The 23,014-nt window shown below is 52.9% G+C and overlaps 9 protein-coding genes across 9 annotated transcripts; 4 read left to right on the plus strand and 5 right to left on the minus strand.

The window, feature by feature from the left end:
- The first annotated feature begins 148 nt into the window (after positions 1–148).
- Positions 149–4,475, plus strand: ctpA (Cu(2+)-transporting P-type ATPase CCC2). The gene has a single exon (XM_073770703.1). It carries the CDS (start codon positions 347–349, stop codon positions 3,899–3,901), a length of 3,555 nt encoding a protein of 1,184 aa, XP_073621892.1. The 5' UTR covers positions 149–346; the 3' UTR covers positions 3,902–4,475.
- BDV14DRAFT_185656 (uncharacterized protein) lies at positions 4,395–6,205 on the minus strand. The gene is made up of 5 exons (XM_073770704.1): positions 6,131–6,205; positions 5,975–6,020; positions 5,863–5,911; positions 5,167–5,809; positions 4,395–5,101 (listed from the first exon to the last, which is right to left on the minus strand). The coding sequence occupies exons 1-5, from the start codon at positions 6,138–6,140 to the stop codon at positions 4,608–4,610; spliced, it is 1,242 nt and encodes a 413-aa protein (XP_073621893.1). The 5' UTR covers positions 6,141–6,205; the 3' UTR covers positions 4,395–4,607.
- A 129-nt stretch (positions 6,206–6,334) lies between these two features.
- On the plus strand, positions 6,335–8,551 carry BDV14DRAFT_22714 (phosphoribosylaminoimidazole carboxylase ADE2). Its single transcript, XM_073776327.1, has 4 exons — positions 6,335–6,872; positions 6,930–7,027; positions 7,085–8,042; positions 8,114–8,551. Exons 1-4 carry the CDS (start codon positions 6,407–6,409, stop codon positions 8,308–8,310), a joined length of 1,719 nt encoding a protein of 572 aa, XP_073621894.1. The 5' UTR covers positions 6,335–6,406; the 3' UTR covers positions 8,311–8,551.
- Positions 8,552–8,791: 240 nt separating this feature from the next.
- Positions 8,792–11,571, minus strand: BDV14DRAFT_194178 (uncharacterized protein; the record flags this gene model as incomplete). The annotated part of the gene is made up of 5 exons (XM_073771891.1): positions 8,792–10,443; positions 10,500–10,767; positions 10,820–11,010; positions 11,063–11,390; positions 11,455–11,571. The coding sequence occupies 5 exons, from the start codon at positions 11,569–11,571 to the stop codon at positions 8,792–8,794; spliced, it is 2,556 nt and encodes an 851-aa protein (XP_073621895.1).
- A 1,173-nt stretch (positions 11,572–12,744) lies between these two features.
- Positions 12,745–15,736, minus strand: BDV14DRAFT_22630 (peptide alpha-N-acetyltransferase complex A subunit NAT1). Its single transcript, XM_073776326.1, has 3 exons — positions 15,529–15,736; positions 13,452–15,416; positions 12,745–13,384 (listed from the first exon to the last, which is right to left on the minus strand). Exons 1-3 carry the CDS (start codon positions 15,608–15,610, stop codon positions 12,918–12,920), a joined length of 2,514 nt encoding a protein of 837 aa, XP_073621896.1. The 5' UTR covers positions 15,611–15,736; the 3' UTR covers positions 12,745–12,917.
- Positions 15,737–16,956: 1,220 nt separating this feature from the next.
- BDV14DRAFT_206143 (MIX23 family protein) lies at positions 16,957–17,620 on the minus strand (the record flags this gene model as incomplete). Its single annotated transcript, XM_073774857.1, has 2 exons — positions 16,957–17,468; positions 17,548–17,620. 2 exons carry the CDS (start codon positions 17,618–17,620, stop codon positions 16,957–16,959), a joined length of 585 nt encoding a protein of 194 aa, XP_073621897.1.
- A 234-nt stretch (positions 17,621–17,854) lies between these two features.
- BDV14DRAFT_22758 (putative formamidopyrimidine-DNA glycosylase) lies at positions 17,855–19,226 on the plus strand. Its single transcript, XM_073776328.1, has 2 exons — positions 17,855–18,643; positions 18,697–19,226. Exons 1-2 carry the CDS (start codon positions 18,051–18,053, stop codon positions 19,193–19,195), a joined length of 1,092 nt encoding a protein of 363 aa, XP_073621898.1. The 5' UTR covers positions 17,855–18,050; the 3' UTR covers positions 19,196–19,226.
- BDV14DRAFT_22792 (uncharacterized protein) lies at positions 19,182–20,425 on the minus strand. Its single transcript, XM_073776330.1, has 2 exons — positions 20,322–20,425; positions 19,182–20,269 (listed from the first exon to the last, which is right to left on the minus strand). The coding sequence occupies exon 2, from the start codon at positions 20,133–20,135 to the stop codon at positions 19,257–19,259; it is 879 nt and encodes a 292-aa protein (XP_073621899.1). The 5' UTR covers positions 20,136–20,269; positions 20,322–20,425; the 3' UTR covers positions 19,182–19,256.
- Position 20,426: 1 nt separating this feature from the next.
- On the plus strand, positions 20,427–22,970 carry nar1 (iron-sulfur cluster assembly protein NAR1). Its single transcript, XM_073776329.1, has 2 exons — positions 20,427–20,874; positions 20,930–22,970. The coding sequence occupies exons 1-2, from the start codon at positions 20,770–20,772 to the stop codon at positions 22,613–22,615; spliced, it is 1,791 nt and encodes a 596-aa protein (XP_073621900.1). The 5' UTR covers positions 20,427–20,769; the 3' UTR covers positions 22,616–22,970.
- Positions 22,971–23,014: the final 44 nt, after the last annotated feature.

A 23,014-nucleotide genomic window follows, 5' to 3' on the forward strand; every position in this document is an offset into this window, starting at 1 on the left:
GGGTGGTTAAAGATGGTAGGTGGTAGACGCGTCGGAATTTTTTGGAGTTCTGCGAACCGACCGGGAACTACGAACCGACCGGGATTTACGTTATCAAGCCGCGTAGGTACATAGCGGGAGCACAGGGAGACTACGTAAGGTGACAAGCGTCCAGGCTTCCCGAATCCGTTGCATCCGCCGCGGCGCCCCATCGTCTGATTAATTTCATTCTTAATCACTCTGCCTCCGTGCCCTTCCTTGGCCACTTTTTCTCATTCTCTTTTTCTTCTTCTCCCCCTCGCTGGTTCGACTACTCGCTCGTATGCGGTGACCATAGCATTTTCCGGCCTTTGCCTGCGTCAATACTATGGCGGTACCCAATACCTTAGCCGCCGGGGATGCCAGCGCCTCCTCGGCCCGATCTACGTCGCAAATGGCCACCACTACCGTTAGCGTGGAGGGAATGACATGCGGCGCATGCACCTCTACCGTAGAGAACGCTTTCAAGGGCGTCGATGGCGCCGGTGAGGTCTCCGTGAGCTTGATGATGGGCAGGGCCGTCATTCATCACGACCCTACCATCCTCCCTCCCCAAAAAGTCGCCGATACGATCGATGATTGCGGTTTCGATGCAGCCGTTATATCCACCGATAGTTCTTCTATTCCGACGCAAAGCGTCAGCGGTTCAAGCGCTCCAACGACAAATATCGCAACCACAACGTTAGGAGTCGAAGGGATGACATGCGGGGCATGTACCTCCGCGGTGGAAGGTGGACTGGCTGAGAATACTGGTGTACGCTCTGTTAGCGTCTCATTGCTATCGGAACGGGCGGTGGTTGAGCATGATCTGTCGTTGGTATCGGCCGAGCAGCTAGCGGAGATGGTGGAAGACCGTGGCTTTGGGGCAAAGGTGCTGGAAACCTCAACACTACAGGCTGGTCTGCGCGGGTCTCAGGAGGCCACAGGCCCACAGTCTACCGTTACAACTGTCGCAATTGAGGGAATGACATGCGGTGCATGTACTTCGAGCGTGCAGGCTGCCTTTGAGGGTGTGGAAGGCCTGTTCCAGTTCAACATTAGTCTGCTCGCTGAACGGGCGATCATTACCCACAATCCTTTGGTTCTTACTTCCAAGAAGATTGTCGACCTAATTGAGGATGCGGGATTTGATGCGAAGATAGTCTCTGAGGTTCAAGCGTTTGCTCAAAAGAGCGGCGTCAGTCGAGTCACCCTTGATCTCCATGGTCTACGAGACGCCAACTCCGCTGCGGCGCTGGAGGATACCCTCATCCAGAAGTCAGGTGTGATTGTTGCTACTGTTGCTCTCGCGACCTCTCGATTAGTGGTTGAGTACGACCCCTCGATAATAGGAATCCGTGCAATTGTTGCTGCGATTGAAGCGGCCGGGTATAATGCTCTGCTTGCGGACTCTGATGACAACAACGCACAATTGGAGTCTCTAGCGAAGACGAAGGAAGTCCTTGAGTGGAAGCGCGCCTTCTTGATCTCGCTATCCTTCGCTTTCCCGGTGTTTCTGATAAGCATGATCCTTCCGATGTATCTGCCGATGCTCGACTTTGGCAGCGTTCGACTCATCCCAGGCCTCTATCTGGGAGAGGTTCTATGTTTGCTTCTCACTATTCCCGTGCAGTTCGGCATTGGCAAGCGGTTCTACATCACCAGTTTCAAGTCTCTACGCCACCGTGCGCCGACTATGGATGTTCTCGTCATGCTAGGCACTTCGTCAGCTTTCTTCTACAGTGTCTTTACAATGATCGTTGCCATCCTTATGGAACCTCACAAAAGGCCTAGCACCGTCTTTGATACCAGCACTATGCTTATCACATTCATCACTCTAGGACGATGGCTGGAGAACAGAGCCAAGGGTCAGACCTCTGCCGCTCTGTCTCGGCTCATGTCTCTAGCACCCTCGATGACAACCATTTACGACGACCCGATTGCAGCTGAAAAGTCAGCGGAAGAATGGACAAAGGTCGACACTAAGGAATCGAAGCCCGCATCTTCGAATGAGCGACCGGCAGTTGCCCAGAGAGTAATTCCCACTGAGCTTATCGAAGTTGGAGATATCATCATACTTCATCCGGGAGATAAAGTATCCGCTGATGGAATTGTTATTCGTGGTGAAACCTATGTTGACGAGAGCATGATTACTGGTGAAGCCTTACCTATCCATAAAACGAGGGGAAGCATGGTTATTGCAGGAACAGTCAATGGCACAAGCGCAGTCGACTTCAAGGTCATTCGTACCGGCAAGGATACTCAGCTGAGCAAGATTGTGAAGCTAGTACAGGACGCGCAGACAAGTCGAGCTTCCATCCAACGTATGGCGGATGTTGTTGCTGGCTACTTCGTTCCCACGATTATCAGCCTCGGTTTGGTTACGTTCTTTGGCTGGATGGTTGTGAGCCATCTGCTGCCTAATCCTCCGAAGATCTTCGCTGCGGAAGAAGGCGGTGGCAAGGTTATGGTCTGCTTGAAGCTGTGCATTTCAGTCATTGTCTTCGCTTGTCCGTGCGCTTTGGGTCTTAGTACCCCTACCGCGGTCATGGTTGGGACGGGAGTTGGTGCCACTCAGGGTATTCTCGTCAAGGGGGGCGCTGTGCTTGAAAGTGCTACCAGAATTACCCATGTTGTGTTTGACAAAACTGGTACTTTGACCACAGGAAAGATGAGCGTCGCAGAGGCTAAGATTGGATCTCAATGGACATCAAATGACTGGCATCGTCGATTGTGGTGGTTGATTGTTGGGCTGGCGGAGATGAACAGCGAACACCCTATCGGCAAGACCATCTACATGGCAGCAAGGAACGAATCAGGCAATTCGGGCGAAAGTGGACTGCCAGGAAGTCTAGGCGACTTTGATGCCCGCGTTGGCAAAGGCATATCAGCCCTGGTTGAGCCGGTTTCCAGTGTCGAGCGCGTATGCTACCGTGTGCTGATTGGAAACGCCACTTTCCTTGAATCAAACAACATTCCTGTTCCAGAAACCTCCGAGCAAGCTCCTGATGCGCCGGGGTCCAAGAATGTCCAGATTGGCATTACTCAGATCCACGTTGCCATTGACGGCCAGTTCGCTGGTACGATCCTCCTCCAGGACACTGTCAAAGTGACTGCCGTCGCGGCAGTGGCCGCCCTGCACCGAATGGGACTTTCCACATCCCTAATCACTGGCGACTCGCACGCAGCAGCGAACTCCATCGCATCAGCCGTCGGCATCCCTGCTTCCGCCGTACACGCCTCGGTCTCCCCATCAGACAAGCAATCCATCATCGCCAGCCTCCAAGAAACCGGCGAGCGTGTCGCAATGGTCGGCGACGGCATCAACGATTCGCCCGCCCTTGCAACTGCCTCCGTGGGTATAGCCCTAGCCTCTGGCACAGACGTCGCGATGGAAGCCGCCGACATCGTTCTCATGCGACCCGACGACCTCCTCTCCGTGCCCGCAAGCCTCTCCCTCTCTCGCTCCGTCTTCAACCGCATCAAGCTCAACCTCGTCTGGGCTTGCGCGTACAATGTGATCGGTCTACCCTTCGCAATGGGTCTCTTCCTACCCTTCGGCGGATTTATGCTCCCACCCATGGCTGCGGGCGCGGCAATGGCCCTCTCCAGTGTTTCCGTCGTTGTCTCTTCGCTTCTACTTAAATTCTGGAGACGCCCCGCCTGGATGGACGCCGAACTCCTAGAAAAGGAATTTGGATCTGCATCAAACGGTGATTCCCAGAAGAACTGGCTCGAGGCTACGCTCTTCTCAGTTGCAACGCCTAGCTCGACCCGCCGCGCAATTGCTTGGGTCCGGGCTGCGCCGGGCAGACTTTGGATGCTCGTCACAGGCCGCCAAGCAGAGAGTGCGTCTGTTGAGCCCAGCTATGTGCCTCTTCAGACGGTGGAGCCAGTTGTTTAAGCGCACCTGCATGTCCGCCATCACCAGAGTCGGACCTCCCCTGGTTTAGATACATTTCATGAAGTTTTGATGACCCTTACTCTTTTTGTACATGTCTGTGTTTTTTGGACTTTCCTCTTTTTTGTTCCTCTCGGACTTTGTTATGATTTTTGCAAGATACCTAGATACCTTTTCCTTGTTCGCCTTTGTTGTGAGTATACTCTATACCGAAATCCAACGATACACATATTACTCAAATACTATCTAGTCAATCCATTGCAGTACTTGTCGATGCTCATGTGTCGAGCCTATACTTCCTAGTACTATGGGCGGAGGGTCGCTCCTTCCGAACCGCAAGATCCGTCGAAGATCGTTCCTTCCCGACTGGGGATCGTTCCTGCTTAAATGGGTTGAGGGTCGCACCCTCCTTACCGGGCCTGACATCGCACCTTCCTAACCTGGGGGTTGCGCCTTCCTGATCTCGGGCTTAGGGATGTTCCTTCCTAATTCTCCAAGTCGGGGGTCGCACTTTCCCTGACTGGAAATTGAGTCACGAAGAAAGTACTACCATGGACAGATGGATAGGTAGAGGCGACCACAAAGGTTTTATATAATTCAAATCGTCATTCATTTCATGATAGAGATCAGATCAAGCGATATCAAGTCCAAGTATAACAGCCACAAACAACCTATGAACTCCGAAAATGTAGATAGATATAGGTAGGTACTACTTGTTTTCACCCGCCCCCTCACCATCACCTTCAGCACTAGCCCCTTGAGCTTGAGGTATAGTAGGCTCATCAGACAATGTGATGTCCCCGTCTCCATCAGCGTCGGCATCTGTGGTTCCGTCTTTCTCCGTTGTGGCCGCGGCTAGGGCTGTGACTGGAGTCGCAGTGTCTGTGATGTCTGCACCTGCAGCAGTCTCCTGAGAGGTAGTTGCAGTGGAATCTTCAGCCGAAGAATTAGTGCCGTCAGACTCGGCCTCTTTATTCAGGAGCGTCATCTCAACGCCTTTGCCGTCTTGAAGACCCATATCTTCGACGCCGAGGAGGGAGGGACCTCGAGCGTGCGGGATCCCTTCCGGCTCAGCTGTCATTTCGCCTTCTAAAACGCTACCTGTGCCGCTGGTGTCCATTCCCACGGTCTGTTGCGCGCTTGAATCAGCCGGTTGAGTGAGGAGTTGGTTTTGGAGAGCTGGGGCTGTTGTTTCCATGGACACTGCATTAAAAGCCTACCTGTTAGACAACCATATTCAGGTAAGAGAGAAACAAGGGGTGACGAACTTTCATCAATCCCTGCCGCTTCCGCACCCGGAGAAGAAGCATTATTTAGCCATGGGATAGGGGTCAGAAGAGCACCGCCAAGAGACTCATCGCTCCCCAGCGCGTTATCCGACATCATGAACGTGGTCTCTGCGCCATTGAGCGTCCCGTTAGGTTGTGGCTGGGCCGTGCCGCTTTGCATCGGAAACGGGAAAACATCTGCGCTGCTGGTGACTGAGACCACACGATCAATGGCGCGCAGGTAAGCCGGTAGTGTTTTATAATGCGCATTGGGGTGGAGAATCAATTCTATCAGCCGCTGGACCGTGTGAGGCGGTTTGGGGGTGAACAGAGACCGCAGGGTTGACTGGATAGATTGGAGTATGAGGAGGAGAGGGGCGGGGAGGGAAGGCGGTACAGGATCAGCCTGTGATATAGGTAGAGATTCGGGGGTGCGCTCGGTCGAGGAAGGAGGGCCAACTGAGGAAGCTGGTTGGGGAGACGCCTGAACATCTGGCGCAGCGTTCTCCTTGTTGCTGCTTGAAGGGACAGGGTTAGGGTCGTGGAGGAAGGAGGAGGTCGGGTTCAGGTATTGTTGCTGGTACTGAAGGGCAGATGGAGGCTCGGGTGGGATTTGCGGCATTGGGAAGACGTTGTAGATGATCTGAATCATACTGTCAATTATTGTGACCTCATCAAGGCGGAGCTCGCACGCACGTATTCCAGTCGCTCAAGTAGCGGCTCGACAATGCTCGGCCATTTCTCACTAAGGTGAGGGTTAGCATCAATGCGATCATTAAGCTGCATGCCAGCCCAAAGGCTTGCGTACATGTCCATGGGAGCGCCCATGGCGACTAACTCCAAGCTCTCTTCATCTGATCGGATGACGACGTTAGCTTCGTAGCTCTGAGAGGGTCATGGAGAGAACACATTGGGTAGAAAGTCCGGAGTAAAGAAGACCAAGGTCCAGAAAGGGCAGACAGACCTAAAGACATTTCTCCCGCGGCTTGATCCGGCAGAGGCCAAGGGGATGCAAAAGACAAGCTTCAGGAACGCGATGCGCTGCGATCACTTTGGCAGTCGAGGTGCAGCTCATCATTGGTCGAGACTCGCCATCTTATCGGGTGCTCACGTGATGATACGGGCTTTTCCTTTTTTCCCGATAAAGTTTTGGCCGATTGCGGAGTCACGGAGGGGCACTGTCAATGATTCATTCCCTCCTTCCACTCTCTTTACCCCAGCTCAACTCTCGCAATTCAAGATGTGGAACGATCGCAAAGTCGGCATCCTCGGCGGTGGCCAGCTCGGCCGCATGATGGTCGAGGCCGCCAACAGACTGAACATCCAGTGCAACGTCCTCGATGCGGAGAACTCCCCGGCTAAGCAGATTAGTTCTCACGACAGCCATGTCACCGGCTCGTTCAAGGAACGCGAGGCAGTGCGCGAGTTGGCTAAGAAGTGCGATGTTATCACTGCGGAGATTGAGCACGTCGACACCTATGCTCTGGAGGAAGTCGCTTCGCAAGTGAAGATCGAGCCTAGCTGGCAGGCTATTCGCACAATTCAGAACAAGTTCAACCAGAAGGAACACCTGGCGAAGCATGGCATTCCCATGGCGGAGCACCGCGAGCTGGCTGAGAACACTCCCGAGGAATTGGCCAAGGCTGGTGAACAGCTTGGATACCCGCTGATGCTGAAATCGAAGACCATGGCTTATGACGGTCGTGGTGCGTACTACCCTTAAAATCTAGAAGTTCAATTGCTGACAGTATCTGTGTGACTAGGTAACTACCGCGTCAACTCCAAAGACGATATTGCCGATGCTCTCGAGTTCCTCAAGGGTCGCCCTCTATACGCGGAGAAGTGGGCCTACTTCCAGAAGGTGAGCCCTAATTACATTCCTACAACATGTATCTTCTAACCAAGGCCAAACAACTAGGAACTCGCCGTTATGGTCATCAAAACTCAAGACTCAGTCCTCTCCTACCCCACCGTCGAAACCGTCCAAGAAGACTCCATCTGCAAGCTCGTCTACGCCCCCGCCCGCAACGTCCCCGACAGCATCAACCAAGCCGCGCAGAAGCTCGCTCGCAAGGCCGTCGCAACCTTTGAAGGCAAGGGTGCCTTCGGCGTCGAAATGTTCCTCATGAACGACAACAGCCTGCTCCTCTGCGAACTCGCCTCCCGCGTGCACAACTCAGGCCACTACACCATTGAAGGCTGCGCCCTCTCACAGTTCGAAACCCACATGCGCGCTATCCTTGACCTCCCCATCCCGCCAGAGAGCCTCCAGCTCCGCCAACCCTCTATCATGCTCAACATCATCGGCGGCTCTGAACCGGATACGCACCTCAAGGCCGCCGAGGCCGCGCTATCCATCCCCAACGCCTCAATCCACCTCTACAGCAAAGGCGCCGCCAAACCCGGCCGCAAAATGGGCCACATCACCGTAACAGCAGCAACAATGGCCCTCGCAGAATCCCACATCCAACCGCTCATAAACGTTGTCGACGAAATCCGCTCTCAACGCCCAGACATCAAAACCAAGCCCGCCCCCTCCGGCCCCGCAAAACCAGTCCCGCAAGTCGCTGTCATGATGGGCTCAGACTCAGACCTTAAGACCCTTGTCCCTGGTCTCAAGTTGCTGAGGGATACATTTGGCATTGAACCCGCCGTGGATATTACATCCGCGCACCGCACGCCCAACTTCATGGCTGAGTATGCCGCTTCTGCTGCGGCGAAGGGAATCAAGGTTATTATTGCTGCTGCGGGCGGTGCGGCGCATCTACCCGGTATGGCGGCCGCGCATACAGCGCTGCCTGTCATCGGTGTGCCTGTGAAGGGGTCGAGTCTTGACGGTGTCGATAGTCTGCATAGTATTGTGCAGATGCCTAGGGGTAAGTTATTTCCATCCTTTTTCTTCCCCGTTACATAGTCATTAGAAGATAAGTGCTAACAATAACTAAAGGCGTCCCCGTTGCAACAGTCGGCATCAACAACAGCATCAACGCTGCGCTCTTGGCTGCGCGCATCATCGGTGCTTTTGACGCCACCGTGCAGCGCAAGGTCGAGGCGTACGCGGAGAACGCGCGTGTTGAGAACATGGAGGTTAAGAATACGAAGATGCAGGAGTTAGGGTGGGAGAAGTACTTTGCCCAGATGTAAAGGATTTCACCAACAAAGAGATTCAAAAATGGATTGGGGGGTAAAGAAAATATGTTATATAGAGGGTTTTTTTCAACGAAGTTTCATAGACGTTCTTGTTCGTTTTTTCTTCAAAGTTTATGTTGCATTTAGATTCAGATTCAGATTTGTGTATATTGAGAGACGAGATATCGGAACGAAAGGGATACCCGATTAAGCTATAGAAAGATGGGTAGGTAGGTAGTAGACAATTAAGAGAGACATAATTGCGTCACCCGTATAGTACAGTAGCACGATAAAGCGGTAGTACAAAAGTACAATACAAAGGGATACAGTAAAGAAAATGGGAATCCAGAGAATGAAAATCAAAACGTTTGACGACGATTAGGTATTCAAAAGGAAAATCGAGTCAAAGATAGGAAACGGGCGTTAAATTTCGCCAGCATCATGTCATGTGTGCGGGGCGATTCTTTCTCAGATAGAGGCATAAACATCATGTACCTTATGCGGTCTGAGGGTTGAAGGGCGTGCCGTCCGCGTTGCTGACGAAGTGCTTAGCGTGGCCGTTGGTCACGGCAGTGCTGCCGTTCGTCAGGGTAGGGTTGGTTCCAGTCCGGGTAGAGCCGGTGCCTCCGGTCAGGGCAGGGTTGACTCCGCCGTTGAGAGAGTTACGGTCACGAAGCTTGCCTTCAGCAGTGTTGTGAGGCTTGCGTGTAATGGGGTCGGGCTTGGGAATGTTGGTCGACTCGGACGCAGATCCGACACTAAAGATGGGAGACTCCCAGCGCTCGCCCTTCTTCGCGAGCTCGTCGTACTCGGTAGCCTTGGTGGTGATGCCACCAGGAAGCTTGATGTCCGGGAAGATCGAGGTCTTGAGGGTGGGGACGGCCTGCACCTTGGTGTCGCGCTGAGCAGCCTCCTGAGCCTTGCGCTTGCCTTCCGCAAGGCGGGCACGGAAAGCCTCCAAGTAGCGGTTGTAGACATTGGGAGCGTCCTCGGGGTTCTCCTTGATCTGTCCCTTGGCCTTCTCAGCCTCCTTGTGGACCTCGTAGGCAAAGGCATCACCCTTCTGGAAGGCATCCTTGATCTGCTGCTCAAGGACCTTCTGAATGGCGGGACGAACAGTCTTGAAGAGCAGGGGCTTGAAGACGGAGAAGAGAACCTTGTGCTTGGACTTCTTCAGCTTAATGTCGATCTGGTCGAGCTTAACAGAGACCTTGTCGAGCTTGACAAAGTTCTGGCGGTCCTTGTCCTGAGCAGTGGAGGCAGCGATCTTGAAGGAGAATCCCTCGCCGCCAAGGAAGACGTCCATGACACCAGTGTCCTTGATAGAGGGGAAGCCCTGCTTCTTGTTGATGTAGTAGCTGACATCACGCAGGTCAGCCTGGATACCAGACACGGAGATCATGATCTTGTTGTCTCGCTTGTTGCTGATCTTCTTGCGTCCCCAGCGGAAGTAGTTGTCGCTGCCGAACTCAACAACGTTGGGCATGAGGTTGTCGCTCTCAATTACCAGGTTCTCAACGACAACATCAGCCATGGGATCAGAGACCTCAATACGAGGAATGGGAACGTAGCGGACGTTCTCAAAGATACCAGGAAGGATGACGTCGGTGATGTCCTTGACAAGGTGCTTCTTGAATTTAGGGTTGCCGTTCTCGTCGCGGCCAAGGTCGAGGAACAGCTTCTGCATGGCATCACCGAAAGCACGGTTCTGGCGGTCCTGGTCGAACTGGCCGCCGAGGAACTTGACCTCATCGAGAATGCGGTCGGTGTGGTCCCTGTAGCGGTCACGTAGGAGGAAGCGACCGTGTTCGGCCAGCTCATCGTACTGGCGGTTCCACTCGTCCTCCATGACAAATCCCTGCTGCTGCAGAGACTTGCGGATGAAGCTGTTCATGTTCTTGAACCATCCCTTGAGTTCGGGGTCCTTGTCAGCATCGCTGTAGATGGCCTCCAAGGAGTCGAAGAAGTCATCCATGGAAGTGCTGTTGGCGAAGCGCTCAAGAAGAGTCCTGAGGTTCTGCTCCATGGTCTGGACCTTGCCGCCTCCACGGGTGCCCTGGACACTGTTGGTACCCTCCTTGACAACGTGCCTGGAGCGGCTACCGTACTTCTCGGCCAAGTCAAGCAGAGCACTAATAGCTTGCTGATCTATTATCGAATCAGTCTCTGTTCCTGGAGCTTGAATGACGCGGCTGTAAACTTACAGTCACGGTGACCCTGGATCTCAATGATCATCTTCTTCAGACGGTAGATGGCCTGGTCGCGGCGCTCCTGGGGGAACTTATCGGCCAGATAGTCACGGGTCTTGTTCAGGTACTCCTGGGTGCGGTTGGTGACGTTGGACTTCTGGTCGTCGGGGACTTTCGACTTAGCCTGCTCGAGGGCAGCATCACGACCAGCGTAGGGGTCAAGAGTAGAGCCGGTGTTGGCAGTGTTCGCGCCAGTCTTGGCGACATCAGCAACCTCGTCCTCCTTTTATATCGTTAGCGACTTGTTGTGGCTCGCAGTGCGGGTTGTCACTTACAGCCTTGCTCTTGTTGAAGCGAGACTTGAACTGTTCCTTGTATCCAGCGACGTCGGGCTTCTCGTGCCAGACGTTGTCCTCGGCAGCGTGATCGGCCTGCGCAAGCTGTTCCTCCGATGGGCGAACCTTGTTGGCGGCCTTCTGCGAGGCGTCGCCGGCAATGTCGCGAGCAATGATCATAGCATCGTTCACTATAGCGACAGATTAGCGTCGATTATGAGTCGCGATGGTAAGGATACTTACAAATCTTGCGGAACTCGCCGTTGGTGATGATGAGAGTTCCAAGGGACTTCAATCCCTCTCTAGCCTTAGCAGCATCCTGTTCAGCCGACTCCCTGTTACCCGATACCTCGGGCTTCTGGAAGTCATCGGCATTGAGGCGCGACGCTTCATAGATGAACTCCTGGAGCAATTGGCCGTCATTCTTGCTAAGAATGAGCTTCTTCGCCTCCTCAATGGCCGTTCGGACATCTCCAACAAGGGCGCGACCCTCCTCAGAGAGCTCTTTTGAGGGGTTTGAGAGAGCCTTGGAGGCGAGGGCAGAGTTCAGAGCGACATCGCATTGCTTGTTCTGTTGTGCGACAGCCAATTAGCGAATGCGCAGTTAGTGGACTCGGGAATTGTCGCAAACTTACGGTTGGAAGCTTGCCATATGTGAAGGCTTGGTAGATTCCGAACCACTGCAGCTTCTGATTGATGTCCTTCTCCTTCTGCTTGATATCGGTAGGCCTGTTAACCGCGTGGGAAGGCATGGTGAGGGCGACAAGCTATGAATAGTCAAGGAAGGGAGGTATGATATCAATTATCGATTAGAGCCTTCAATTGGAATCGTAATACAACCGAAGGAAGGAGCCAGGGTAAGATTGGCGCCCAAAATAAACAAAACTAGGGGGTATAGAGGAATGGGGGTATCACAGTAATAAAATCGGAAAAGGGTATCAGGGATTGATTTGTGGGAAATGATGGAATGCAGGGAGAGCGAAGAGTTAAAAAGGAAGAAGAGAAAGGCCAAGGGGGACCGCAAGCAGCAACGGCAGCAAATCTTATACGCAACGGGGAACCAGAACCAGAATCACTGCATCACTTCTTCCTGGAAACTCTCTCTTTTGCTCTCGATCGTGATTGACGTCACCGTGTCGTTGGCCGTGTAACGAGTTTTGGGAAGCGAAAGAGAAGATCGCGTCGAAGTATAATCACCAGCCAGCTAGTCTAGCATGAGATCATCTCTGCGATCTGCAGCGATGAGATCGCACCACCGAACTTAGTCCAGGCTCCCATGTTTTTTGTCAACACCGCGCGCTGTTGTTTCATCACATGTCTGCTCGCCTTTTTAGTCAACGCTAGTCGAACAAGTCAAGACCTGCACCGATCTTGCTCTATTGAGTTCTGATGCGCTGGCACCCACTTGAGCTCCAGCAAGGAAGCAATACTTTGCGACGAGTCCAAGCTCCAAGGACGGGAAGCTGCCCAGCTTGGTGGAGGCCCAGGCCCAAGCTGGCGCGTTTTCGGAGCTCCAACCTGGTAGGGCGCCGTTCCAGGGAGGATGGCATCATGCTACCGTTAGCCGGGTTCCCAGCTTCCCAGCAAGTTCCTAGGTACAAGACCGTGTTCGGAGGCCCTGGCTTGTCAAATGGTGATGTTCGCAGGTTGAGCTTGGCTAAGGCCGTACTCAACAGGTGGACCAGACTCCTGACGTCATCACTCAGGCCCACCTGCCGCACCAGGCATAAATCGTCAGTTACCAGAATTTAAGGACCAGACGGAGCTTGGACGCTATGGAGACAAATTGTGGCTGGGTTGCTGGAGGTGGCTGATCCCAATGATTTGTGACTCGGAGAAAAAACCCAGGACATCAGGAGATCAGAAAAGAAGGTGAGAACGTGTCTGTTTATCTTCGTTCCTCATGACATTTTCGCTATTTCCTGTATATACTACCTCACTCCACTCAACAAAACCAATGAATACTCATACAGGACCTTTTATTTGTCATGTTGACCTTATTGAATCTTGTTCTATGGGCTTCGCTATGTGAGCATGGACTGAAACCGACAAAACCCATCCCCTCCAAACACCAGCAGAGATAAACGAGGATCAGCGGCTAAGCGCCGAGTCGGAACAAGGACGACTCGGGCCACTTGCTGCTAGCCTTTTCAGCGTAGCTGGCCTTCGTGGCCTGGTTGCTGCCCCATTCGCCCAGCAGGTCTAGACCAGCAAGGGCGGTCTCAAGTGACACAACGCTTGCATCTAGAGTCGATGCAAGCTCCTTCTCGGTTTCCGCCTTGGAATCGGGCTTCAACAATTGTTGGCAAGTTAGATAAGCGTGCTTGTGAGGGATACTGTCCTGCTTGTCCGCAACGAAAGATTTGTTCCATTCGTCAAGGTTCTGGGCTTTGGGAAGCAGAGCCTCAAATTCCGCATCAACAACTTCCGCCACCTGCGGAGGAAGAGGCTCAGAGAGCTTGTTCAACGCTTGGCGAAATCGCAGCAATTGAACGTGGAGTGTGGGGTTAGATGCGTCTATAGAGTGGGCCGCTGTGAGACACTTGAGAGCAAGTGCATATTTACCTAAAAGCGTAGTCAGTCTCATGTTCACGTGCTGTTAGTGGAGTTGTGGCTGGAGTTCTGAACATACCCCTTCTCAGATGCACCTCGAACCCGAGGCATTGAGCCTCGATGTTCTTCGGGCTGTACTCGAGCAAGGGTGTAAGGAATTTCATCGCCTCCTTGAGCGGCTCCTGTGTCTGCGCAAGCTTGTTTCCAAGAGGATCGGGGTCCTCCTTCTTGACCTCTCCGTCGAGACTCTTGGGGTTTGCGGCAGACTTCCTGGCAAGCTCGCGCTTGTCTGCCTCGATCTTCTCAAGCCGTTGCTGCTCCTTCTTGGCTTTCTTCAGCGCCTTCTTGCGCTCAGCATCGTCACCGTCGGTACCGTTAACGTCGGGAAGAGGTCCGTGAGCGAGATCGGGGTCATCGTGAAGAAGGAGATAAGCTTTGATGGCGGAAAGTGCCATTCGGGAGTAGAAGGGGTGCTCGCGCAGACGGTCCTCCCAGCGGACCATGTCAACGTAAGCGCGGATCATGCCTTTTCGGAGAGAAAAGCTGTGGAAGTCAAACTGGTCCTCATGCCATACATCGAAGATGTTGTAGACAGCGTGGAATCGCTTCAGGGCGAGTCCCAACTTCTTCTGCCGCAGGTATGCCTCACCATCTTCCGTCAAATACCATACGCACTGCATTTCGTGGAGGTCGCCCAAAGCGCCGCCAACGGTCTCATTCCGAGTAAACTTGCTCATGTTGTCGAGCCCCTTGTCGTTGTCGTTGTTACGCAGCTGGTACTTCGCGGCCTTGGAGTTGATGTGGCGGTCCTTCTCGTCCATCCTCCTAGCGTTCTCCATCTCCTCTGCCGCCTTCTCGAGGTTTCCATAGTGTTTCCAGATTCTTGCCTTGGTCATCTGGTACTCCACAGCCTTCGGCGACAGTTCGAGAGCCTTGTCGACGTTCTGAAGGGCCTTGGTCAGATCACGACTGAGGTGGTAGTTGTAGTGCTGAGCGAGGAAGTAGTAGGCGGAAGAGAGGAATTCGGTGTTGTCCTTGTTGGCTGAATCGTTGGCTGAGCCATTTGATTGAGGCGTTGAGACATAGCCTTCCACTAGCTGTTGTACTGTGTCACGTTTGCCTGTGTTGGTGTAGAGGAGTTTGATGTTTACAAAGAGCGACGGGACGCCCTTTTTGAGCATACGCTGCAAGTATGCGTCGGCAGCCTGCTTGAAGTCATCTCCTTCCAGGAAATCCAAGGGAATTCTGCGAGGCGCATCACCACGCGGGTACTTTTCAGCCCAGGAGTCGTAAAGAGCCTGGAGAGCCTTGTGGTCATCGCTAGCAATATCCTTAGCCTTGATCAAACCGTCGAAGTAGATGGAGTTCTCCGAATTGCGTTCCAGCAAAGCAGTGTAGGCGGCAGCAGCTTCTTCCTTCTTACCGAGGCGGAGGAGGTAGTCCGCCTTCATCTCCATCATAGCAAGCACGTCGGAGACGCGGTATCCCTCCGACTCGAGGTGTTCCAAGGCCTTTTCAAGGTTTCCCGACTCCGCAATGATCATGTTCTTGTACAGCGTAGCTTCAGAGTGTTCCATGTCGGAGATGGGTGGTGGGGTCTTCAATGTCTCCTCGTATGTCGTCAACACCTTCTCAGCCTCTTCCAGATCGCCCGAGAGGTGGTGCGCAATAGCAAGAGCAGTCCAATTCTGTCGGAAACCAGGCCGGGCTTGAAGCATACTGCTCCTGCTCTGTATGTACCCTTGGTAATCGCGCATCTGCATCTGAAGGAGGGCGAGGTCTCTCTGAATAGGCTGGGAGTCCGGTTCGATTCTGAGGGCGAATCGGTAGGCCTTGATAGCTTCCTCGTAGTTCTTTTCCGCGCGGTAGAGCAAGCCGTACACGTGCCAGCAGATATGCGACTTCATGTCGTTTTTGAGAGCTTCCTTGGCCAAGGCGAAGGCCTCCTGTTGTTCACCTTGGTTGCTCATGATCAGAGCCTTCATCGCTAACGTATCGCCATGGTTTGGGTTTTTGCGAAGGATTTGTTCAGCTGTTTTGATGCCTACAATTTCCTCAAAAAAAGAACAAGACAGGAAAGTATGACAGTCAGCCTTTTACGACCGCCCGCATGAAACATCGACGACCAGCGTGGTCAATTCGGCATTGAAACTCACCCTTTTTGTACTGTTTGTTCTCATAGTGGCGAACCACCTGTCGGAACAGGGAGGCATCCTTCGAGCTCAATTGCTGCGGCATGGTGGGCGTTGCAGAATTGTCGACGGAGTTTTGTTCGAGTGACGGAAGAGCCAGGCTGGATGTGCGCGGGGGAGAGAAAAGCGGAAACGAGCGCTGGAGCTGGTCCGCTGGAGCATGCAATCAGGCACCGTCTCCGATAAGCTCTGCGCCGCGGTCGACTACTACTCCTGTCAACGACAAAGTCCTGGAGTCAAATCGACAAGCCAGACCCATGCTGGCTTCTTCAGCCACCTGCTGCGTGCTCAATGCGGTTGTCTCGCCCTTTGGCTTTGGACGATGGTCGCGCTTTCTCGAGGACACTGCAGCCGATCCGAGGCTTTCCTGCACCTACACCAATAGCAGCTCAGCAAGAATAATTATTGAGCTTGGAGGAGCCTCAACAGCGCAGTCCAGCATCGTTAGCAATCCCTTTGGTGTGACTCACGCAGCAAGATACCCGTTGGGGTGGTGAAAGTACCCCAGTGTTGCAGCGGTCTAGCAGGGATGAAACCTCGGTGCATGACAGAATGCTTGACGATGCACACTGGAAGCCATTGACCGATAATTAAGTTAGCAAAGGATTTTAGCCTTTCGTCTTCGCCTTTGGGTTACACGCAATCTCTCCAGCTTCTGCGCAACGGTCACCATCGAACCGCCTGGCTCAGACTTCAATCACCTTCTCGCGGGACCCAGGTCTTTGCAACTCTCTTGGGGCATAGCCAATATGGCTGCTTTATTTACCAGCTGACAGTTGTTTATAGATTTAGCTAGCAGCACCTATGGATCGCCGAAGCTTCTTTCCGCCCTAGAGGCCGCTCCATTGTGCATTCAAAGGCGCACAGAACAATGGAATCCAACATGATCTGGTATCTCTTTGACTACAGACGAATCAACGTCGTCGGACTCTTCTTCAGATGCACACTCCATTTCCAACCCGGTTCTGGAAATTTCCCCACCAAGACGAGGATTTGATTCAAAGCTGGCTCAATTTGGACCAACGTCACGTCGTTGCCCGCGGAGACAAGTCCTGCTCAACCATGTCGTTTCCAACCAGGCATGCAGCAATCGTATGCGAGGTTCCATTTATAGGCGTGACAGGTTCTTTGCCTGAAGTTCCCATATCAGTCCGGTGACCTTATAATAGAGGTACAGGTAGTGGTGCCGATGGTCTAGGAGGACAATGTCTATTGTACCCTGCGTTCAAGCTTCACATGCATCACTTGAGAAAGTCTGTTGCTAGACGAAAGTAAAAAGCGCCAATAGGCTGGGAAATGACTGAAAATCCACCAGGAGAGTTTTAACATGCGCTGTTTTTTATATACATTAGATATACAGAGTCGAGATGTTCAGACAATTCAGAGACCAGCTCACCGCTGACCACTCTCCCGCCACTGATTCAGAGCTTCCTCCCACCCCCGAGAACCACCACCACACCGCTCTGAAACAAGCCCCCAAGTTCGCGAGCGTATAATCTCCTCAACCATCCTCTGATTCCTCACCAGGTTCGCCAACGACTCCGTTCTCGCCTCCCTCGGAAAGAACCGCGCAGAATACGGATCCAACCGCTCATCAACAACCCGCTCCCGATCCCTCGCAGATTCCGTCTGCCTTAGTATAAGATCCGGATCTTCCGGATCGGGACTCGTAGCCACGCCCGCGCAGTAATTGAGTACATCCGATCGCGTCTGCCATGATGGGAAGAGCACTTTATCTTTGAAGCCCTGGCATGCAGCGGGGTCTATTGTTCGGCCTGCTTTAGAGTCGGTTTGGCGCGCTGCGGTGGAGGACGGGTCAAAGCCTTCTTTTGCGGGGGTGAGGAGGGCATTGAGGTTTTGGGTTATTGAGTCGTCGATTGTTGATCTCGAGAGGCTGAGGAAGTCTGTTTGGGAAGGCGGATTGGTCAGTCTGTTGGGTGTTCTGCTTGGGATATATGTCGTGGTTGTAGGGCTGCGGCATACCTCGGAGGACCCGCTCATTGAAGCAGAACTGCGGACTCAATGTCGGAGCCGGTGTAGAAGATGCTCGGGCCATCTTCTTTCCCTCTGCAGCGCTCGCTTGCTGCTCCGCTTTAGCCGGTGTATTCCAGAACCAAGCCAGATTGCGGGTAAGCTCGAGACTCGAAAGTGATGGTTTGTTTAGTACTGGCTAGGGCGCTGCAACGGCAGTTATGGAAGGAAAGGCAGAATATGCGAGAGAATTGTTCATAAGAATTCACCAAGGTTAATGAGCCGTGCACACTGGTAATCTGCAAAAACGAAGATATTCAATGAAGCATCCGATGTCATCGAGCCACCGGCTTATCAGCTATCTCAAGACCACGTGACTTCGTGACCCAGCAACGCGTCCAGGGCTCCAGGCTCGTGTTCAATGTAGCTGACAACAACCACCTCAAACCTATCACTGACAGCTCAAATCCATCATACCGACCCCATAACGTGCCATCCTACATATACTAAGAGAAATGCCCGAGCTAGCAGAAATTCACCGCATCGTCCACTTCATCCGACAACATCTCGTCGGCAAGACCCTAACCAAGGTCTCCACGCAACACGATGACATTATCTATGGCAAAGTCGGCACAAGCGCAGCCGAATTTCAAAAAGCTATGGAGGGCAAGAAAGTAGTGGGTGCCGGGCAGCAGGGGAAATATTTCTGGATTACTATGTCCTCGCCGCCACATGCAGTAATGCACTTCGGCATGGCGGGTTGGCTGAAGATTCGCGATGCAGACACGTACTACTACCGCACGGACAAGCCGGAGGATAAGATGTGGCCGCCGAAGTACTGGAAGTTTATCTTAGAGACTGATGGAGATCCGAAGACGGAGGCGGCGTTTGTTGATTTCCGGAGGCTGGCCAGGATTCGGCTGGTTGATTGTCCAGGCGATGAGATTCGGAAGTATACGCCGCTTAAGGAAAATGGGCCGGACCCTGTTGTTGATAAAGAGGAGGTTACGGAGGAGTGGTTGGGGGAGAAGTTAAGGAGTAAGAAAGTTCCTGTTAAGGCGCTTCTTCTGGACCAGGCGAACATCAGTGGGATCGGGAATTGGATGGGGTGGGTTTATTCTTTTGCTCGATACCTGGATATTGAACTGACAATGGCTGCAGTGATGAGATTCTATACCACGCTGAAATACATCCCGAACAATACAGCAACACGCTCACAGGTGACCAAGTTAAGGCACTTCACGAAGCCCTTCACTATGTCTGCTCCACATCCACAGAGGTATTGGCGGACTCAGAGAAGTTCCCCGAGCACTGGCTGTTCAAGCATCGATGGAGCAAGGGGAAGAAGAATAAATCTTCTACCCTACCGAATGGGGACGCTATCACCTTCCTCACAGTGGGCGGTCGAACCAGCGCCGTGGTACCAAGTGTGCAGAAAAAGACCGGGCCAGTTGCCGGTGATGTCAAGGAAGAGGATGGCAGTAGTGACGAACGCGAAGTTAAGCGGAAGAAGACAACAACTAAGAAAGAAACGACCAGCACGAAGAAGGCCGCTCCGAAAAAGCAGGTGAAGCAAGCTGTCAAAACAGAAGCTGAAGACGAGGGCGAAGACAAGAAGGTTTCGACCACAAGGAGACGATCAACGCGCCTCAAGAAGTAATGCTGTCTTTATCTGCACTCATTGCACTTCCATCCGAGTGTGACCGTGGTTGGCTTGACGATCAGACCCGGAGCTCATCTAGTATCGTGTGAAACACCGAGAAGTTGCTGGCTCCCTGGGCCTGATCCCTCATGACAGCGAATACAATATTGTTGAACCATCCTCGAAACTCTTGCTCTTGTAGGACCTCAGCCCAGCAATTGGCTACCTCTTCATTCGGATTCCTGAAAGCACCACATCCCAGAGCTCCCAGGACCACGCTCCGGTGCCCGTTGTGCACAGCAACGCGAAGGGTAAACCGCATCTTCTCTTGCATGCATAGCCGATCGTCTATGTCCACGTATGTTGGCGGAGAGGTACGATTGTTCACCTCCGGGTCTCTGATTGCCGCCACGCTGACGACGCTGACGACGGGGAATTCATGTGGTTCCCGAAAGTCCATGATCCGATGATGGTTCTTGTAACTCTCGCGGAAGATGACAACGGTCGGTGAATAGATGGCCTCGCGCATCTCCAGAGGATAATACTGTCTCCTAAGAGTCTTGTAAAGGGTGCTTCGATAACAGAGAGCTTCTTCTTGGGCCATGGCTCCTCTCAACCAACCTCCGCCCGCAACATATGCATTTGCCATGTTCAGTACACAGACAGGCTTTGTGTCTCCATTGTTGGCTGTCCGCGTCTTGGTAAGGTTAATGGCAACATCGTAGGTGTCACCATCGACAACTTGTACACGAGTTCTGAGGCTCGGGAAGTACTTCGAGCTCAGTGGAGTATATCGAGATGGCAGACAAATGTATCCGGTTGGAGGAGCATCCGGTCTCAATTTGAGAACATTTGGTGTCAGCTTGATTGTCTCTTTTGCTGTTGCCGCTAGAGTCTCCCGTTGATTGTTTGAGCCTCCAGAGACAACACCAAAATTGAGTATCGTTTGTTTCGACATAATTGCTTGTTACTTGAGACTGTCTACTCTTGAAAGTGGGCTTGAGAGTAATATATAGCTCTGCAAAGTGGCTGAGTTGTTGATTCAATTAAGATCGATGCGGCTTGAGGTAGGCAGACAGCCTTATGTCAAGGCTGACAGGGTTAGGTGCTGGGACTGCATTCCGATAGATCAACTTATTTTTACCTTAGTCCAACTTCCTTCACCACCGAAATGATACCCAGTCGATGATATTGTCGGAGCCACCGTGGAAACAGCAAATGCCCATGGCCAGGTAGAGAGCGAATGGAATTGCCTGCATAGACGCTTATGGTAAACAAACACGTGATGACCCCACGCCGATGCCGGGATTTCAAATTGATCTTCGATTCTTATCGCAGTCATTCGTCCCCGCGGAACTCTGGCAGCAGGCCCATTGCCACGCAGATGACAAAGCATTATATTCTTCTTTCCATAACTATCTATTCGATCACACTTCTTCTTTCTCTCCTGATCATACATCCCTGCTATAGCTTCTTGAAACAAGTCTTGTCATTTGGCTCGTGAAACGTCTGCAGCGCACAATTCTGCCGTCCCCGCACCTGCATACTCCCAGCGTCACTACCGTCGAGAGGGGTCTCCCCCAGCCGCCACAATGAGCGCAATCCTCTCCGCAGATGACCTGAATGATTTCATTTCCCCTGGAGTCGCCTGCATAAAGCCCGTCGAGTCACTTCCGCAAAAGCCGTCAAACCCAGAGGTAAGGTGGCGACCTTCGTTATTCATGACTCAGCTGTTAACTGGTCTGTCGATAGGACGCCTACGAAGTTACGACCGAAGACAAAATACAACCCGAAAACCTGCCTCCCGCGCAAATCTCTCTTACCGATTGCCTCGCATGCTCCGGCTGCGTGACGTCCGCCGAGGCGGTGTTGATCTCGCTCCAATCGCACGCTGAAGTCCTCAACACACTCGATGCGCACCCCGAGATTCGACTAGCTAGCAGCGAGAATGGGACGGTCTTGGATAGCACCGACCAGACAACAGATGTTGGGCGGATATTTGTCGCTAGCGTTAGCCCGCAAGTGCGCGCGAGTCTGGCAGCCACATACGGAATTTCGGAGAAGGAGGCGAACCATATAATCAACCAGTTCCTCAGTGGTCCGCACGGATTAAGGGCTGGTGGCAAGCATGGCAGTGGCTTCACTTGGGTTGTCGACACCAACACTCTGCGAGAAGCCGTGCTGGCTCTGACAGTTGATGAAGTCAACGAGTCGTTGACCTCGAGTACAAGTGGTGACGGCTTGACGACCCCCAAACGACCTATCCTCTCATCGGCATGCCCAGGCTGGATCTGTTATGCTGAAAAGACACATCCATTCATCCTTCCGCACCTGTCTCGGTTGAAATCACCCCAGGCTCTGGCCGGCACTCTTCTGAAGACGGCTATCAGCAAGAGACTCGGCGTACCTGCTTCTCGAATTTGGCATCTGGCGATCATGCCCTGCTTCGATAAGAAGCTCGAGGCCAGTCGAGAAGAACTTACCGATGCCGCCTGGAATAAGGCTTCATCGAACGAGCCAAACACGCCTGTTCGTGACGTTGACTGTGTTGTCACATCGCGCGAACTTCTCAGCCTCGCCTCATCTCGAGGAATCTCCCTGTCAGCATTACCTACCAAGTCTCTTCCGTCGTCCCTCCGTCCATCATTCCCAGACCCGACTCTGGACTCCTTCCTCTCTTCCAGCCAATCCCCATCGAAACAGACAATTTCTGCCGGGACCTCAGGAGGGTACCTCTATAATGTGCTCCTGTCCTTCCAAGCTCGTAACCCAGGAAGTGAAATTTTCACTCATCGCGGCCGCAACGCCGATGTTGTAGAATACGACTTGGTATCACCTGGCGGTGAAACAATTCTGAAAGCTGCCCGGTACTATGGCTTCAGGAACATTCAAAATCTAGTGCGAAAGCTCAAACCAGCCCGTCAATCTAGGCTTCCAGGTGCCAGAACAGCCACCGGTCCGGCTGCGGGTCGGCGGCAGCCTATGTCTCGAAACGGCGCTGGTGCCGGGTCTAGCATGGACTATGCTTACGTTGAGGTTATGGCATGTCCCGGCGGGTGTACCAATGGCGGCGGTCAGATACGGATTGAAGACGCTCGAGAAGTCAGCGTACAGAATGGCGCGTCGGAAGCGTCCGAGGGCTCAAAGCCGACACCACATGAGCAGCGCTCATGGCTTGCCCGTGTTGACGAGGCATATTATTCGGCTGATTCAGATATGGAGGACGCAACGGAAGTTTCTTCCACATCCTCCGTCGTGGAGAGTGAGGAGAGGGTCCACCAAACCCTGCAGCAATGGGCCGCAATGACCGACATTCCCCTTTCCAAGTTAGCTTACACGACGTATCGCGAAGTGGAGAGCGATGTTGGTAAGCCGACAGCCCCGAACGATACCACCAGGGTCGTGGAGCTAGCGGGAAAGATCGGTGGTGGTTGGTAGATGGATGTTCGCTGTTACGCTTTACGATATATACCCGTTTGTACCACGTTTCATTCTGCATGGGTGGCATAGGTTGCATGGAGCATAGACATAGAGTGAAATCAAACTATCTTTTATTAGCCATCCTTCTGTTCTGTGGCCATTGGAGAAGTATCATTGTAATTCAGCCTCGAACCATCCGGTTGGACGTGTAGAAACCCCTTATATTAAGGGACTGGAGAGTGCCTGACTCGAAGCGACGGTGTTTTTAGGGTGCAACAGAAGCGATTGGTTCTGGAGTGGCGAATTCAGCCTCGATCCAGGCAAAATGGCGCTAAGACTTGGCTGCCTATACTAGGGTTCTCTGCGGGCTCCATAGCATCCTCCAGTGGCCGGGCCTGGCCCATACAAGAACGGTGG

Source organism: Aspergillus stella-maris, assembly GCF_047715825.1.
Source record: "Aspergillus stella-maris strain CBS 113639 unplaced genomic scaffold BDV14scaffold_122, whole genome shotgun sequence".
Lineage (NCBI taxonomy): Eukaryota > Fungi > Ascomycota > Eurotiomycetes > Eurotiales > Aspergillaceae > Aspergillus > Aspergillus stella-maris.

What these genes read in the sequence shown, in the direction of transcription:
- nar1 (XM_073776329.1), top strand. Translation starts at nt 20,770, where the DNA reads ATGAGCGCAATCCTCTCCGCAGATGACCTGAATGATTTCATTTCCCCT. An exon ending in AAAAGCCGTCAAACCCAGAG is followed by an intron (nt 20,875 to 20,929) that starts GTAAGGTGGCGA and finishes GTCTGTCGATAG; the next exon opens with GACGCCTACGAAGTTACGAC.
- BDV14DRAFT_22792 (XM_073776330.1), bottom strand. Translation starts at nt 20,135, where the DNA reads ATGTCGAAACAAACGATACTCAATTTTGGTGTTGTCTCTGGAGGCTCA.
- BDV14DRAFT_22714 (XM_073776327.1), top strand. Translation starts at nt 6,407, where the DNA reads ATGTGGAACGATCGCAAAGTCGGCATCCTCGGCGGTGGCCAGCTCGGC. An exon ending in CATGGCTTATGACGGTCGTG is followed by an intron (nt 6,873 to 6,929) that starts GTGCGTACTACC and finishes CTGTGTGACTAG; the next exon opens with GTAACTACCGCGTCAACTCC. An exon ending in AGTGGGCCTACTTCCAGAAG is followed by an intron (nt 7,028 to 7,084) that starts GTGAGCCCTAAT and finishes CCAAACAACTAG; the next exon opens with GAACTCGCCGTTATGGTCAT.
- BDV14DRAFT_22758 (XM_073776328.1), top strand. Translation starts at nt 18,051, where the DNA reads ATGCCCGAGCTAGCAGAAATTCACCGCATCGTCCACTTCATCCGACAA. An exon ending in GGGATCGGGAATTGGATGGG is followed by an intron (nt 18,644 to 18,696) that starts GTGGGTTTATTC and finishes CAATGGCTGCAG; the next exon opens with TGATGAGATTCTATACCACG.
- BDV14DRAFT_22630 (XM_073776326.1), bottom strand. Translation starts at nt 15,610, where the DNA reads ATGCCGCAGCAATTGAGCTCGAAGGATGCCTCCCTGTTCCGACAGGTG. An exon ending in GAACAAACAGTACAAAAAGG is followed by an intron (nt 15,417 to 15,528) that starts GTGAGTTTCAAT and finishes AGGAAATTGTAG; the next exon opens with GCATCAAAACAGCTGAACAA. An exon ending in CGAGGTGCATCTGAGAAGGG is followed by an intron (nt 13,385 to 13,451) that starts GTATGTTCAGAA and finishes CTACGCTTTTAG; the next exon opens with GTAAATATGCACTTGCTCTC.
- ctpA (XM_073770703.1), top strand. Translation starts at nt 347, where the DNA reads ATGGCGGTACCCAATACCTTAGCCGCCGGGGATGCCAGCGCCTCCTCG.
- BDV14DRAFT_185656 (XM_073770704.1), bottom strand. An exon ending in TACTTGAGCGACTGGAATAC is followed by an intron (nt 5,810 to 5,862) that starts GTGCGTGCGAGC and finishes AGTATGATTCAG; the next exon opens with ATCATCTACAACGTCTTCCC. An exon ending in AGCGGCAGGGATTGATGAAA is followed by an intron (nt 5,102 to 5,166) that starts GTTCGTCACCCC and finishes CTTTTAATGCAG; the next exon opens with TGTCCATGGAAACAACAGCC.